Source organism: Carassius carassius, chromosome 38 (assembly GCF_963082965.1).
Source record: "Carassius carassius chromosome 38, fCarCar2.1, whole genome shotgun sequence".
NCBI classification, from domain to species: Eukaryota; Metazoa; Chordata; class Actinopteri; order Cypriniformes; family Cyprinidae; genus Carassius; species Carassius carassius.
In genome coordinates this window covers 7,526,170-7,542,480 of record NC_081792.1, presented here as the reverse complement: position 1 = coordinate 7,542,480, position 16,311 = coordinate 7,526,170, and the positions used below count along the sequence as shown (strand labels likewise).

The window sequence follows — 16,311 nt, the reverse complement described above, 5'->3', positions numbered from 1 at the left end:
AAGTCACCATTGATCTTCATGAACAAATGCAAGTCACCGACTATCTTCATGAGCTGAGTCAAGTCACCGACTATGTTCATGGGCAAAGTCAAGTCACCAATGATCTTCATGAACAAATGCAAGTCACCGACTATCTTCATGAGCAGAGTCAAGTCACCGACTATCTTCATGGGCAAAGTCAAGTCACCAATGGATGTACACCACGGATGTACCAGAGTCTCTCCACGTCTCGGCTGAACTTCCAGAGCCTCGTCATGTCTCAGCCGAACTCTCTCAGCGCTCGAATGATCCTGTCGTGACCACGGAGTCCACCCTTAACTTGTTCATGTTCTCGGTTTCAGACTTACCTAACCAGACTTACTCTCCTGTGTCATCGATCCCACTGTGGTGGCCCTCTGCCTCGACCCCATGGATATGGTGGTCTTCTGCGCCACCCTGGTGGGCTGCTGTCTAGACCGCACAGAGGTGGTGGTCTTCTGCGCCGCCCGGGTGGGATTCTGTCCCGACCGCACGGATGTGGTTATCTTCTGCGCCACCCCGGTGGGCTGCTGTCTCGACCGCACGGATGTGGTGGTCTTCTGCGCCGCCCTGGTGGGCTTCTGTCTCGACCGCACGGATGTGGTGATCTTCTGCGCCGCCCCGGTGGGCTTCCGTCTCGACCGCACGGATATGGTGATCTTCTGAGCCGCCCCGGTGGGCTTCCGTCTCGAACGCACGGATATGGTGATCTTCTGCGCCGCCCCGGTGGGCTTCCGTCTCGACCGCACGGATATGGTGATCTTCTGCGCCGCCCCGGTGGGCTTCTGTCTCAACCGCACGGATGTGGTGGTCTTCGGCGCCGCACTGGTGAGATTCTGTCTCGACCGCACAGATGCGGTGGTCTTCTGCGCCGCCCTGGTGGGCTTCTGTCTCGACCGCACGGATGTGGTGGTCTTCTGCGCCGCACTGGTGAGCTTCTGTCCCGACCGCACGGAGGTGGTGGTCTTCTGCGCCGCACTGGTGAGCTTCTGTCCCGACCGCACGGAGGTGGTGGTCTCATGCGCCGCACTGGTGAGCTTCTGTCCCGACCGCACGGAGGTGGTGGTCTTCTGCGCCGCACTGGTGAGCTTCTGTCCCGACCGCACGGAGGTGGTGGTCTTCTGCGCCGCACTGGTGAGCTTCTGTCTCGACCGCACGGAGGTGGTGGTCTTCTGCGCCGCACTGGTGAGCTTCTGTCTCGACCGCACGGAGGTGGTGGTCTTCTGCGCCGCACTGGTGAGCTTCTGTCTCGACCGCACGGATGTGGTGGTCTTCTGTGCCGCCCCGGTGGGCTTCTGTCTCGACCGCACGGATGCGGTGGTCTTCTGCGCCGCACTGGTGAGCTTCTGTCTCGACCGCACGGATGTGGTGGTCTTCTGCGCCGCACTGGTGAGCTTCTGTCCCGACCGCACGGAGGTGGTGGTCTTCTGCGCCGCAATTGTGAGCTTCTGTCCCCACCGCACGGAGGTGGTGGTCTCATGTGCCGCACTGGTGAGCTTCTGTCTCGACCGCACGGATACGGTGGTCTTCTGCGCTGCAATGGTGAGCTTCTGTCCCCACCGCACGGAGGTGGTGGTCTTCTGCGCCGCACTGGTGAGCTTCTGTCTCAACCGCACGGAGGTGGTGGTCTTCTGCGCTGCACTGGTGGGCTTCTGTCTCGACCGCACGGATGCGGTGGTCTTCTGCACCGCCCTGGTGGGCTTCTGTCTTGACGGCATGGCTCCAATTCCACCTGGCTCCTCTCTGGATTCCTGCCCTGTCGGTTCGGCCCTGGGACACTGAACTTTTCTGTTTGTCTTCATGGAGTTCTTTCATTCCGTCACCCAGTTTCCTCGCCTTCTGAGTGTCCTCGTCTTCCGAGTTTCCTGTTCCCTCTCCTTCCCTGTTTGTTTATTTTTGGATGGATTTATGGTTTTGACCCTGGCTTGTTGGATGCTGATTTGGATTACCCATTAAAACCCACACTGCAACTGGATCTCTTGTCTCCTGTGTTTCCCTGGGTCTCCGGTCGTAACAGTTCTTCGCTCTCTGTACAATGAAAGTGTTAATAATTCTATTGCATGTAAGACTTTTTCATGTGATTCTGATAAAATATGCTTTAGATTAACGTATGTAACCCTCATTATTATTATTATATCTATTTGTAGGCTATTTGTTATTCTTTTACTGCATACTACTAATAAAAAATTATAAATAAGAGACTATTTTCATACTTATAAATTATAATTCCAGTTTTGACCTTTTTATGTTAGGTTTTTTTTTTTTTTTCATTTCAATGCACATCTGTTCTAAGCGGATTATGTAATTAAATCTTATTATCAATTTATCACATGAAGCCATATTAATAAAGCCATTTATTGTCTTGTTTATTCTGTTTGGTTTTAATAATAATGGTACTGTCACATTCACCATTGTTCATCAATTTTTCGCTTGTGAAATTCAGTAATTTCAATAGGAATCCACGTGTGAGCTGTGCATCATTCATTGCTAAAGTATTCACAACAGACAACTTTTTATGTGATATTTCACAGAGATATTTCACTAAATTAAGTGTGTTATACCAAAACGCATTTAAGATTAGGCTATTAAGTTTTCTTTAATGTAAATTAAAATAATAATAAGAAGAAGAAGAACGCCAACAAAAACAATAGGTGCCTCGCACCTTCGGTGCTTGGCCCCTAATGAACTGACTGGTATACTCATTTGTAAGTCACTTTGGATGAAAGCATCTGCTAAATAACCGAAAGCAAATGTAAATATATGGTTCTAGTTATTCTTTCTTTTTGTGTTTTTTATGTTATGTAACCCAGCTACAACAACACCTGAAGTGTGAATGGTGTTTCATGAGCCACAGTGCACCCTCTGTTGGAGAAAAAGACTTCTAGATGTACATGCATCTGCCATTCTACTACTTTCAGTTCATTCAGCACCCTGAACTTCCTCATACATGTGAACAGGGAAGTTAACTATTCTCTTAGGATTTAAGAATTTTAATTATAACTTCTTGTGACATATATGACGATACTGCCTTCCTATTCATGTAAACATACTGCATTATACTGCAAAAGTACATACATGTAAAATTTTATTGTCTTCTAAAGCTGTTAAAATAACACTCACGGTTGTTTTAAGGAATAGCTCAGCCAAAAATAAAATGCTTTTATCATTACACATGACTTTCTTTCGAACATGGAACGCAACATTGATGTGAAATGATTATTTTACAAATTTGGTGATATTGGTATCAGAATTTTCTTTAAAAGACATAATCTCCATGTTTTAATGTTTGCTTTACACTCCTTTAAATAATTGTTTTTATCTAATTTCTTTTTTTTAATTCCTGGATCAAATTTATCACTTTTCATTTATATGTCTTTAGAATGAGGAAATCACAATTCTCAGATGTCCAAATTTAACAGCTTAGCAAATAAATAATTGAATGAATTGAACTACATAAATATAGAACAGATTGCATGTCATATGGTGTAACAAGAATCAAATGTGTAACAGGACATTGGTAACACTTTTTGGTAATGAAAATACAAATGTGTAACAGGACTATTAGCACTTTTTGGTAAAGAAAGTGTTACACTTTATATTAGATGTATCATGTAATTACTCTGATGTTACACTGCAGTGGCCAGGAAATTAGGCTTTACATAAAAATTGTGGTTGGTGTCCACTTTATATTAAGAGGACAGTTCCTGAGGAGTTACCATGTAAGTTCACTGGTATTACAGTGGTGCACCAACTCCAACTCGAGATCCAACTCCTCCCACTTTACATATTCCTAAACTTACCCATCTCCACCCCCTGGATCCCATTTCCACCCCTAAAACTACCCATCTCCTTCCCCTGGATCAAATGGTTCCGATTACTCTTATACATGTTGTTACAAAATGGAGTTATATACAGTATGTCCTGTTACACATTTGTACTTACACAAACCATTCAGAGGGTTGTTACATGTGTGTAGTTACAGAAATATTATAGCTGTAGATACTATGTACCAATGTGTACTTACACTGTGGTTACATACTACATACACATCTAGTTACTTTTTAAGTACACAGGTATTAGGGACACTTCATATAAAGTGGAACCCAATAATCTTTTGAATCCTTGATAGAATTACAAAATAAACAAATGTTGGAGTCCAAATGCAAAAAAAATAAAACAAAATTAAAATTAAGTAAATAAATGTAGAAAACTACAGTATGCTGAGTATAACAAACTGTCTTGGAAAAGAAATAACAATTCACCAACAGTAACAGATGGACATTTGGCAGCTGCCAAACACCTTCAGGAGACCTTTCTAAGATGAAACTGAACATTATGAGCTTCACAAACCTCAGGCTGAAAAACAACTAAATGTACAGCTGTTTAAATAGTTTGCTAAAAGACTATTGTTCATGTTTTTGAAGCTTGTACTATCTATCCACGAAATACAAAAAATAATATTCTTAAAAGAATTATTTCCATAAACCAATCAAAAATTACTTATACATTATGGCCTTGGTAGCAGAGAAAGCTTGTTGGTTATATTTTGGGTTTGGTCTTTGTTTAGTAGGAACTTGGCCCAGGTTTGCCACCTTCTGCTTGGTTGTAGGAGCTGGCAGAGCTGCCAGACTGGTCCTGATGGTCAATGGACTGGTAGGCATCTCTGTTTCGAGTTATCTTTGGAAAACCTGAAAATAAAAGATAAAAACAAACTGTGAACTTTTGCATTGCAATTACTCAACAGTAATTTCAGTTTGTATCATTAAAATATATTGTGATTATAAGATACATCATAATTGTACTTGTTTCAGAAATTGCATTCTAATTGAAAAAGACTCAATGGCATTCCTCAGCTGCACAACTGGAACATCGCAACACAATCTAATGGCAGTTAGTAACTGTTTTACATTTTTGCAAATTGTATGAATTCATTCCTCATTCCTTCATTTTTGTATGTCCCATTGGCAGTTAGGGGTTTAGGGATGTTTAATATATATATTTATTTATTTATTTTTAGTTTGATTCTCTTCATATGAATTCTTACAAATGCATGTTTTCCATGAGATTGGGCTCAACATTCAGGCACATGTTAATGAGAGTTAAACACTTGTTGCAAAACAAAAAACATACCGATTTTTTTGTACACACCATATAATTCCTGGATATCTGCCGCATATGTAATTTACACAGGTAGCACTGGAGCAATATGCTAGCCTTTTCTTCTTTATTCTCCCTGAAGATTCCCTTTTTAAAAGATTAACTGAAGAAATCCCATCACACCTCAACAGAATACTAATGATGAGATGGTTTCACTGTGCGATTCAGGCACAAAGGTGAATGTTTTCAATTACATTATAGGCCTAATATCTCAGGCATGAGAAAGTGCTTTGTAAAAACAAAACATCATTCAAGAAAAAGGATCAATTTGCTATTGCTTCCATTTATTAAAACAACTTGAAAAACCAAGGGTCAATAAATCATTTCAAATAACACAATTATCTTATATTGTGCAGTAAAAACCCAGGCAAATATTGATTGCTAAGACAGTGTAGTAAATTAGCACTTCTGTGACCATTTAGGCAGAAAATACTACATACAGCTAGAAACTAAAGCCTTTGCTTTACGTGGTGTGGTTCTTAATAATGTTCTTGTAAGGTTTCAACACAGAGACCCCGCACCCAGTCTTAAAACCAACCAAAAACTTTATTTTCTCTTTAACACTTTATAATAACTTACAATTTAATACACGAAACTGCAGAAGTAATTTAAGTTCCTTTATGGGAATTAAAAAGAAAAAATGCAAAATGCTTTTTTTAATCATACAGTAGATGATGTACTCAATAGAGACAACTAAACAAACTATTTTGAGACTATGTGACATGTTGCTGTAAAATAATAATAATAATAATAATTTAACCACGAAAATGGAAATATACAAAATATTTTTATTCATTTTCTTCGTTTCCCTGAGTTGCAGGGGTGCATGGAGCCTAGTGTCCCAGGCCAGAAGCAGGTAAATAACCTGAATGCATGGTCAGTAAATATTTAGAATTATATAAATCCATTATGTAAGGGGAAAATGCATGGCTAGTAAATTTTAAATGATTTTAATGCACAACATGAGGCCAAAAAACACCGCTTATACCATTGTCATTTCTACAAACAATGAAGTTGTGAGTTTATTTACTTAAACAAAAAATAAAACATCAACAGGTGTTTACATTTCCAAACAGCACAGCAGTAATGACTTAATGAACTACTTCCAAGATTGATACTATTAGAGATAAAATTGTAACCAAGCATCCGTCAGCTATAGTATCACATCAGATATAGATATAGATCCCCTGAGGAACAGTTCCACTCATTCTCTACTATAGGAGAGGAAGAATTGTATAAACTTGTTAAATCATCTAAACCTACAACATGTATGTTAGACCCTATTCCATCTAAGCTCCTAAAAGCGGTGCTTCCAGAAGTCATAGATCCTCTTCTGACTATTATTAATTCCTCATTGTCATTAGGATATGTCAATATACCACTATTGACCACAAAATGATTTTGCATAGACTAGAAAACTTTGTTTGCATTAGTGGAAGTGCATTAGCATGGTTTAAATCATACTTATCTGACCACCATCAATTCGTAGCAGTGAATGAAGAGGCATCATATCGATCACAAGTGCAGTATGGAGTACCTCAAAGCTCAGTACTAGGGCCATTACTTTCACGCTTTACATGCTACCCCTAGGAGATATCATCAGGAAACATGGTGTTAGCTTTCACTGTTTGGCTGCTGACACTCAAACTCTATATAAATTTGCGGCCCGACGAAACGTACCAATCTGAAAAACTAACGGAACGCATAGTCAATATAAAAAACTGGATGATAAGTGATTTCTTACTGCTAAATTCTGAAAAAAAAACAGAGGTGGTAATTATTTGGACCTCCGTATGTAATAACCTAGAACACTGTCTGAGACTTGATGGCTGCTCTGTCAATTCTTGGCCATCAGTTAGGAACCTAGGTGTGCTATTTGATAGCAATCTTTCCTTTGAAAGCTACATTTCTAGCATTTGTAAAACTGCATATTTCCATCTCAAAAATATACAGGTGCTTCTCACTAAATTAGAATGTCGAGGAAAAGTGCATTTATTTCAGTAATTCAACTAAATTTGTGAAACTCATGTATTAAAAAAATCCAATGCACACAGACTGAACTAGTTTAAGTCTCTGGTACTTTAAATTGTGATGATTTTGGCTCACATTTAACAAAATCCCACCAATTCAACACCAATCTCAACAAATAAGAATACTTCATAAGACCAATATTTTTAGTGAATTGTTGGCCTTCTGGAAAGTATGTTAATTTACTGTACATGTACTCAATACTTGGTAGGGGCACTTTTTGCTTTAATTACTGCCTCAATTCTACGTGGCATGGAGGTGATCAGTTTGTGGCACTGCTGAGGTGGTATGGAAGCCCAGGTTTCTTTGACAGTGGTCTTCAGCTCATCTGCATTGTTTGATCTCTTGTTTCTCATCTTCCTCTTGACAATACCCCATAGATTCTCTCTGGGGTTCAGGTCTGGTAAGTTTGCTGGCCAGTCAAGCACACCAACACCATGGTTATTTAATCAACTTTTGGTGCTTTGAAGAAAAGTAAATTATTGTAATTGATTTTTGTAAACCTAATAAACATTTGTGTACATTAATACCTTCTTGTGTCTGCCCTTCCTGGTAGCGAACCTGTGTGTCTAAAATCTGTTAAGTGGTTAGTTCCCCTCACTTTAAAGGGGTGGTGTAGTCAATATTAATGCATCACCTTAGAGTTTTGGTACTCCTAGGGTGCTATATTATTCTCCTCCTGTTCTGCTACACTTAGTAGGGGACACTTAATATCCAGCGATATCATCGACTTGATTGCACAGATACTATTTAAACTGAACTGATCACTGAATTTAATGATGAACTGTCTTTAATTGAAAGTTGACTGTTTACTATTGTTATTTTGCATTATTGACACTATTTTCATTTTTAATACTGTAAAGTGCTTTGACACGGTCATTATTGTTAAAGCACTATATAAATAAAGGTGAATTGACTTAAACAGTGGTTTTATATCGTTTTTTGCAGAGGAATATAATGTAGTGACCCAGTGTATATAACTCTATTTTATTAATAAAAGTTGCAGAGCAAGGTTGACAATAAGTATCTGTGCTCCTTAATGTTTCTCTGTGTGCGCAATGCGATCTATGATCTCTTTCTCTCTCTAAATTCTGTAATTTTCTGCATATTAAAACAGAATTGATGATTCTACTGAAACCTCATGTAAACGCACAGACACACACACACACACACACAGTAAACAAATGTAATGAACATCAAGAAAAGGGAATGCACAAAGAACGAAAAAACACTTACACAAGACATTAAAATGCAGGAAATAATATGAAGTGCTAACAACATAAATATCAAGAAGTAATGTGAAAAAGAGAAGATGAAAATGAGTCAACATGAAATACACCACGGCAGCTCAGGGATGACAACTTCCTGTTTTAGAGGAAGCTGAACAGGACTGCAGGAGGAAAAGGAAGGAAGGTTCAGTAGCGACGGCTGAGCAGTGTGCTATCAGCACTATCTGTGGTGCAGCGACTGTCCACGGAGGTTTCCAGGTCTGAGAGACAGATACAGAAGACAACAGCAAGCAGGGCAGTAAATGAAGACAGGAAGTCAAGACAGATCATGAAGGACAGGAACATACAAAATGATGATAAATAAATGATGAACACACAAAATAGGCCTGAATTTTATACACACCTTTCTAAGGCTGATAGGTGGAGATAACATGACCAATCAAATACTGCTTCCTTTATCTCAGTAACACTCTATTATTGGATATTCATTTGTGGATTAAAAGAATAATGGCAGACTGCATTTCCCTTATTGGGAATCTCTTGTTTACTCTGATACTGAAGCCTGATTTTTCCATGTTTGTGTAGCTGCACAAACCAATGGCACTTCAAACCGCCAAAAGGGGAGGAGCCAACCTGTATATCCCTGTGTTCTTTTCAAAAGGGCGCATCCCTATGCCCTAATCCCTTCAAAGGTTTTACCTTTTTGGAATGCACTTCGTCACCTTAACAAGGCACAGGCGTAGACACTTGTGTCAAGCCAATCTTGAACAACAGACAGCATCAGAAGCGTCTCACTTCAACAAGGACTGGACTGCTGCTGAGTGGTCCAAATTTATGTTCTCTGATGAAAGTAAATTTTGAATTTCCTTTGGATATCAGGGTCCCAGAGTCTGGAAGAAGAGAGTAGAGGCACACAATCCACATTGTTTGAGGTCCAGTGAAGAGTTTCCACAGTCAGTGATGGTTTGCGGTGCCATGTCATCTGCTGGTGTTGGTCCACTGTGTTTTCTGAGGTCCAAGGTCAACACAGCCATATACCAGGAAATTTTAGAGCACTTCATGCTTCCTGCTGCTGACCAACTTTATGGAGATGCAGATTTCATTTTTCCAACAGGACTTGGCCCCTGCACACAGTGCCAAAGCTTCCAGTACCTGGTTTAAGGACCATGGTATCCCTGTTCTTAATTGGCCAGCAAACTCGCCTGACCTTAACCCCATAGAAATCTATTGGGTATTGGGAAGAGGAAGATGCGATATCCCAGACCCAACAATGCAGAAGAGCTGAAGGCCACTATCAGAGCAACCTGGGCTCTCATAACACCTGAGCAGTGCCAGACTGATCGACTCCATGCCACACTGCATTGCTGCAGTAATTCAGGCAAAAGGAGCCCCAACTAAGTATTGAGTGCTGTACATGCTCATACTTTTCATTTTCATACTTTTTAGTTGGCCAAGATTTCTAAAAACCCTTTCTTCGTATTGGTCTTAAGTTCAAATTTTCTGAGATACTGAATTTGGGATTTTCCTTTGTTGTCGGTTATAATCATCAAAATTAAAAGAATTTTTTTTTTTTTAAATATATCAGTCTCTGTGTAATGAATGAATATAATATACAAGTTTCACTTTTTGAATGGAATTAGTGAAATAAATCAACTTTTTGATGATATTCTAATTATATGACCAGCACCTGTATTTTGTTGGAGTACAATTTGGTTTTGACCATAATAATGTACCAAATCTAACTCATATAAATATGACAGTAGTATAGAAAAATACTATGCATGTATTTATTGGTGAAGTCAAACTCTGTGAAACCAAACAACTTCCCTGTGCAAAGAATCATGGGGGCCAGAAGTGTCCATCAGTTTATACCCTTTAAAATCCTTCATTCAGAAGGGCCCTGGAGCACCACCTTTTGCTTAATTCATTTTCTATAGGTACAAGATAAACTCCTCTCAATGAGAGAACGTTGAGAACACAGAACACAGTTCACAATCTCCCTCTTGTTCTCTGTCACAATTAATTAAGTCTGTCTAATAATATTAGACATATTAAATATTTATTTATTTGTGAAAAATACTTTGTCATCTAAAGTATGTTTATTTTACACCTTTATCTTTTATTCCATTGTCAAATTATTTCAAATTTTCAATTAATGGCTGCCCACTGCTCTGGGCGTGTGTTCAAGGTGTGTATGTGTTCACTGCTGTGTGTGTGCACTTTGGATGGGCTAATTGCAGAGCATGAATTCTGAATATGGGTAGAGATGTTCCGATACCCTTTTTCTCTTCCCGATACCGATTCCGATACCTGGGCTCAGGGTATCGGCCGATACCGAGTACTGATCCGATACCTGGGTGTGTATCTGTATATACAGCTGTATATACTACTAGCCCTGTGTAAATTTCTAGAATTATTTTATGGTGTGCTCCAGACTTATGCCTTGATAAAACATGAACAAATACATGGTTAACTACTGTATTTATAACAGTATTTTTATTATCTGACATGAATTTGACAGTAATATTATTTAATTTCTTAAGCGAAAAAGAACTTCAAATGCAGCCAAAAATCTAACACCGCAAACTAAAAAAGGTATTTTAGTATTTTAGTTTTACAATATTGGTGTATAAAAAACTGCAACAAATAAGTCTAGGAATATAAAAAATTCTATATTAATCAGATAATCTCTTTACAACAAAACAAGTAAAAAACAAGCAACCGTCTAGGCATAATTATTATTATTAATAGAGACGTATTATTACTACATAGAGACGTAGCTAAATCTACTGTAGGCTACAACAGTAGCTTAATATATTGTCAATTTACTCGCCATGAAGATCTTTGAGTGTCTGTGTTTATGATATGACAGTTTTCTCAAATGAAACGTTAAATTCTCATGAAGTGACGGTTTATGCGTTCAAGTCCTCATATAGTGACACACGGCAGAGGCCACAAAACAGCGAGCTCCCGTGCATCTGCGCATGTCTCCCACAGAGATGTAGACTTTGCAGGAGTAATATTTAAATAGTATTTTGCAGTTTAATATTCACAGACACTAGTATATATATTCGGCTACAGTCTGGAGCCCTGCGCTTAGACTAACACGGAAGCGACTGAACGCAGCTGCGGGTAACGAATATACTCAAACTTACTACCAGTTCTACAGAGACGCTGGTATCATCACATTTTTAAATTTTCAGCACCGTCTTGGTCCCTAGTCGCCGTTTTACTGTCTGGTTGGTCCAGTCTGAAATACTGCTAAACAGCGGACATACTGCTAACCACTGATCTATAATATAGAAGCGGCTTCACTGTCTGTTGGCAGTTTAGAACGCGATGAGCAATCCAGTCATATATAGATCAGTGCTGCTAACGCGTTTTCATTTCTTCTTCGCTGCTCTACAGAGGGGTTGCTTGTGGCATTACAGCACAACGTCCTGTGTTTGCAATGCATTCTGAGCAGCGAAGAAGAACCGTGCAGCGGTTATGCAAAGCTAGCATTCATAACTAGGTCTTGAAAATGGTATCAGATCGGTATATGGGTTCATGTACTCGCCGATGCCGATGCCAGAATTTGTTGTGGTATCGGAGATATTTCCGATACTAGTATCGGAATCGGAACAACTCTAAATATGGGTCAGCATACTGGTCTGTATGTCACATCACTTTCACTTTCACTTCTATTGGCCCCCCTGCTTTCCAAGAAATCGGCATCAGCATCGGCATCGGCATCGGTTGTCAAAAAAAAAAAAAAAAACAATATCGGTCTACAACTAGTCATCACCCTTCTGGCTCCTCAATTCAGATGGTAAGCAGGGTCCCAATCCACTCTGCCCGGTTCGGACTCTTAGAGTGTATGTTGAGCGCTCGAGCCTGTTTAGACACTCAGAGCAGCACTTTGTGTGCTTCGGAGGCCACTCTAAAGGGCTGCTGGGTGCAAAGCAGAGACAGGATAGTGGATTCTATAGCCATGGCTTACGCTTCAGCAGGCTTGCAGTGCTCTATGGGTTTTAGGGCCCACTCCACCAGAGGAAGGGCCTCATTCTGGGCTTGGTCCAGCAGGATTTCTATTGGTGATATTTCTGCAGCAACCAGCTGGTTGTTGCCATCTACCTTTACCAGGTTTTAGAACTTGGACATCCCTGCCCTGCAGACACATATTTTGTCTGCTTAAAACTAACTTACCTATAAATGAAAATGGTTATGTTTAGTACAGTAGTCCTCAGCCTAAATGGCTTGGGTTTCATTATTGGCTCATGCTTACAGGAGTCCTTAGTAAGAGTGCTCCAGTGCTCCAGATGTTATGTCCATATTTGTATCATACTGTAATCATTCAAGTGGTCTATGATATCCAGCAACAACAAAACACATGTAATTTTTGTGCAACAAATGCAAGTTTTTTTGGCTTTTTTTTTTTTTTACTATTATTTAATATGTCTGACTTTACAGGGTTAATAAAAGACCTAGATAAATAATCCTAAAACTTTATAAATGGATTAAGATCTCAACAAAACAGCTAAAATACAGAGAATAAAGAATTAACAGAATTAGTAGAAACTGGCCTGATCCCCTTAGGCCCAAGCCCTGTTTTTCAGACTGCAGAGATCAGTCAAGCTGTCTGTCTTGTCTTTTCTGTGGGCCAGTCTGTCAGAGACATCTGCCTTGTGAACAGCCCTAAAACTCAATTACCCGCTCCTCTTTTTATTCATTTTGCTTGCAATTTTGCGTGAAATACTCTGCTTGTGCTCCACAATCAGTGGCCTATTAATTATAATGCATAAATAGTTTCAATAATGCTTTAAACAAACCAAAGCAAACAATGCTGGCATTTTAACCTCACAGAAAGACTTTCACTTGCATCAGAAAGCACTCTGAACCAAACTTCAATCAATCACCCATTATTCTTTCTCTCCCAGGCCTTTGGTCACCCACTTACCAAAGTTGACATTGTATTCGCCACCTCGCTCACGGTACATTTGGTAGACAAAGACACAGGAAACAGGTTTGAGCAGCAGGTTCAGGATGGCCATGCCCCCACAAAAGCGGAACAAGTCAGTTTTTCCCCCTTCAGCATTCGCATAGTACAGCCCAAAATGAACAATATCAGTCAGGATGGTCAGTGCCAAGCCAATCAAGAACTAAATGAAGGAGAGTAGAGATCAAATATTAGTATGACACATAGACTATCTACAAACACATAAGAAGGTCAAATTGGTGGTTTATACCAACAGGTAACTGTAATTTGGACCAGACCTTATAGTCAAAATTCTGGCTATGCAAGAATCAATCTGTAGATCTGTCATCAATATTGAATGTTTGTCTTTATAAGCCTTAATGCCCTAAAAATCAAGTTAATCTTGGATGAAGAAAGTCACACCTACCATTAATACAGCATCTATGGAGTCTCTTTGTGCAATGGCCCACACTCCCACTGCAAGAACACTCATGTTCCCCAACACATAAGACGTAGGAAGCCAGGGAAATGAACATGCCCTGCATACAACCATAAATGTAAAATAAGTGTAAAACATTATCCATACATAAATGTTATAATATGCAATGTTTCTACAGTCAGAGCACTCAAGCTTCAAGTACCACCTAAATGCAAAGAATATTTCCGTGAATTGTGCATAGATCCAGCTGCTACTACATAAAATGTACAACACTAACTGAGAGAACAGATCAAATAATTTATTTTTTATACAATACAATATGAACATGGTTTCAGATGTTATACACATACATTTAAAGGCTTGGATTTTCTAGTCTGAAGAAGAATTTCCATTTATGCTGAACTAAGAACTGGATAATAAAGTTTTGCTAATGGTGAAATTCCTCAGGTTGGTGTGGGAAAACACAAACGAGAAATGCAAAAGGAGCATAACTCTCACCAGAGTGTCAGTAACCAGTGAGCCAACACGATGGCCTGCAGAGAAAAAACACACACACAGACACACACACAGTGCAGCTCATGAGTAAATGTACAAATATGTTCTCTACACAGTCATGGGCCTTTTTGGGCTTACATGCTGAAAATTGTTGCTGCACCTATGATCTGGGCATCTCTAAAATTCACAGTGCCCAGAACAAATATATTTATCTTTAATATTCAGCTCTCTTTATTACATAAATGTAATAAATGCAATGTGTTTCTAAAATGATGAGCATATGAACCCATACAAAAGAACGATTATGTCCAAAATGAAGAAAATTTATGTATTTACAACACTACTATATCAACTCAGAATCTTACTGGTTTCTGGTTATAATAATAAGATAATAATAAAGCACAACTGAGGAAATAATGTAACAAAACTGACAAAAAGTTGCTTTAATGGATAATAGATAATAGGTAATAAGCAATAGATAAGTAACTTACTGATAAATTATCTAACAAAATGAATGTTTCCTGTATCATAAAGTGTAGAAATATTATAAATAAAACAACAATGACCTTTTCTTTTTTATCTTTAATATTTTGATGGATCATTTAGCAATGGATTTCTTTTTATATCAATGTACTCACTGTACAACACACAAACTGAACGAAACATAATGAGACATGGATACATTACCTTGAGATTTATGGCTGGTATTTCCATAGTTTCACTGCCCCTTTATGATTTAGTGTCCCTCTGTAGTTTTCAGTATTTCTCAAAGGAAGCCTCAAACACTTTCATCGTAACTGTGTAACAGAAGTTTGCTGAGCTCTCTGAAGTGACTGCAAACATAAACCATGTGACACCAGCCTGACCAGAGCCATGTGACTACACTTCCCACAACCTTTTACTCAATCTGAACATATGAGAGCATAAAAGTTTTCTAGATTCACCCCGGTACACATTTACAATCAAATCTTGTTTTCTGAAAGCTATAGGATAGATCAAGGCTTCAAATCAAAATTTGAAATGTAACTAACTAATATCTCAATGCAGAAAAGAGTTATACTGTTCCCAACCATCCATAGGTTTTTTGTTTATTTTTTTTTACTTTTCCTTTATGTCTTCTGTCATTGGGTTGTTTGGCTCTGGAAAAATATCAATGTATCTAAGAGTTTAGACAGGTTTATTCTTCAGCTCCCATCGTTTTGTGGCTCATGTTATTTTAATACGCAGTCATTTAAAGACTTGTCATAGGAGAAACAACCTAAATAAATTCCACATACCTCTTGGCTCATTCATAACTAAATAGATATAGCCTGTGCCCATAAATTATTTGTTAAATGCTCCTACAAGCAAACGCACAGACACACACACACACACACACACACACACACACACACACACACACACACACACACACACACGTATGAACATGAAATTACTAAATAAAATAAAGCCAAATTTGATAGCTCATGCTGCTGGTCCAATTAGCCAGCTGTGGTCCAACGCCTGGCACAGTTCATTGGAAGCATATGACACTAAGTCTGACGAATAGCTCAGATCTGCCCAGTTAGCCTAGAGGAACCAAAAGCTACTTTGCAAGGTTTTCACGTCATATGGGAAATTAGTTACTTTGTTGTTTGAGAGTCTGGCAGAAAGGTTCATCTTCCTGTTTGACCTCTGATATATATTTTGTTTTCACAAATTACAGTATTATGATGGATATAAGTTGTAGCTGTGTGTGTGTGTGTGGTCCTGGTCTTTCTATGGAGATCAAATGTCCCCCACAAGGATAGTAATACCAGTAAATTTAGACCTTGTGGGGAAATTGTGAGGAAAACAGATTATAAATCATACGTTTTTTGAAAATCTAAATATGCAGAACGTTTCGTGTATACTTCCCCATAAAACACAGAAACCAGTGTGCGTGTGTGTGTTTGTTTGCTAAAGCCAGTTTCATTATTAAGTCACAGTGACACTAGACTGAACGTGAA

At 39.1% G+C, this 16,311-nt stretch overlaps 1 protein-coding gene across 3 annotated transcripts; it reads right to left on the bottom strand.

Moving 5' to 3' along the window:
- Positions 1-3,520: 3,520 nt before the first annotated feature.
- On the bottom strand, positions 3,521-15,164 carry agtrap (angiotensin II receptor-associated protein). Of its 3 annotated transcripts, none has more exons than XM_059529046.1 (6): positions 15,011-15,164; positions 14,327-14,361; positions 13,817-13,928; positions 13,372-13,573; positions 4,330-4,706; positions 3,521-3,787 (listed from the first exon to the last, which is right to left on the bottom strand). In XM_059529046.1, exons 1-5 carry the CDS (start codon positions 15,035-15,037, stop codon positions 4,582-4,584), a joined length of 501 nt encoding a protein of 166 aa, XP_059385029.1. In that variant the 5' UTR covers positions 15,038-15,164; the 3' UTR covers positions 3,521-3,787; positions 4,330-4,581. The 3 variants fall into 3 exon arrangements, with proteins under 3 accessions (XP_059385029.1, XP_059385028.1, XP_059385030.1); XM_059529045.1 differs by having other exon boundaries at positions 3,521-3,808; positions 4,351-4,706; XM_059529047.1 differs by lacking the exons at positions 3,521-3,787; positions 4,330-4,706 and adding an exon at positions 8,376-8,692.
- Between the last annotated feature and the right edge of the window lie 1,147 nt (positions 15,165-16,311).

What these genes read in the sequence shown, in the direction of transcription:
- agtrap (XM_059529046.1), bottom strand. Translation starts at nt 15,037, where the DNA reads ATGGAAATACCAGCCATAAATCTCAAG. An exon ending in CCATAGATGCTGTATTAATG is followed by an intron (nt 13,574 to 13,816) that starts GTAGGTGTGACT and finishes TCCTTCATTTAG; the next exon opens with TTCTTGATTGGCTTGGCACT. An exon ending in CGAATACAATGTCAACTTTG is followed by an intron (nt 4,707 to 13,371) that starts GTAAGTGGGTGA and finishes TTTTATTTTCAG; the next exon opens with GTTTTCCAAAGATAACTCGA.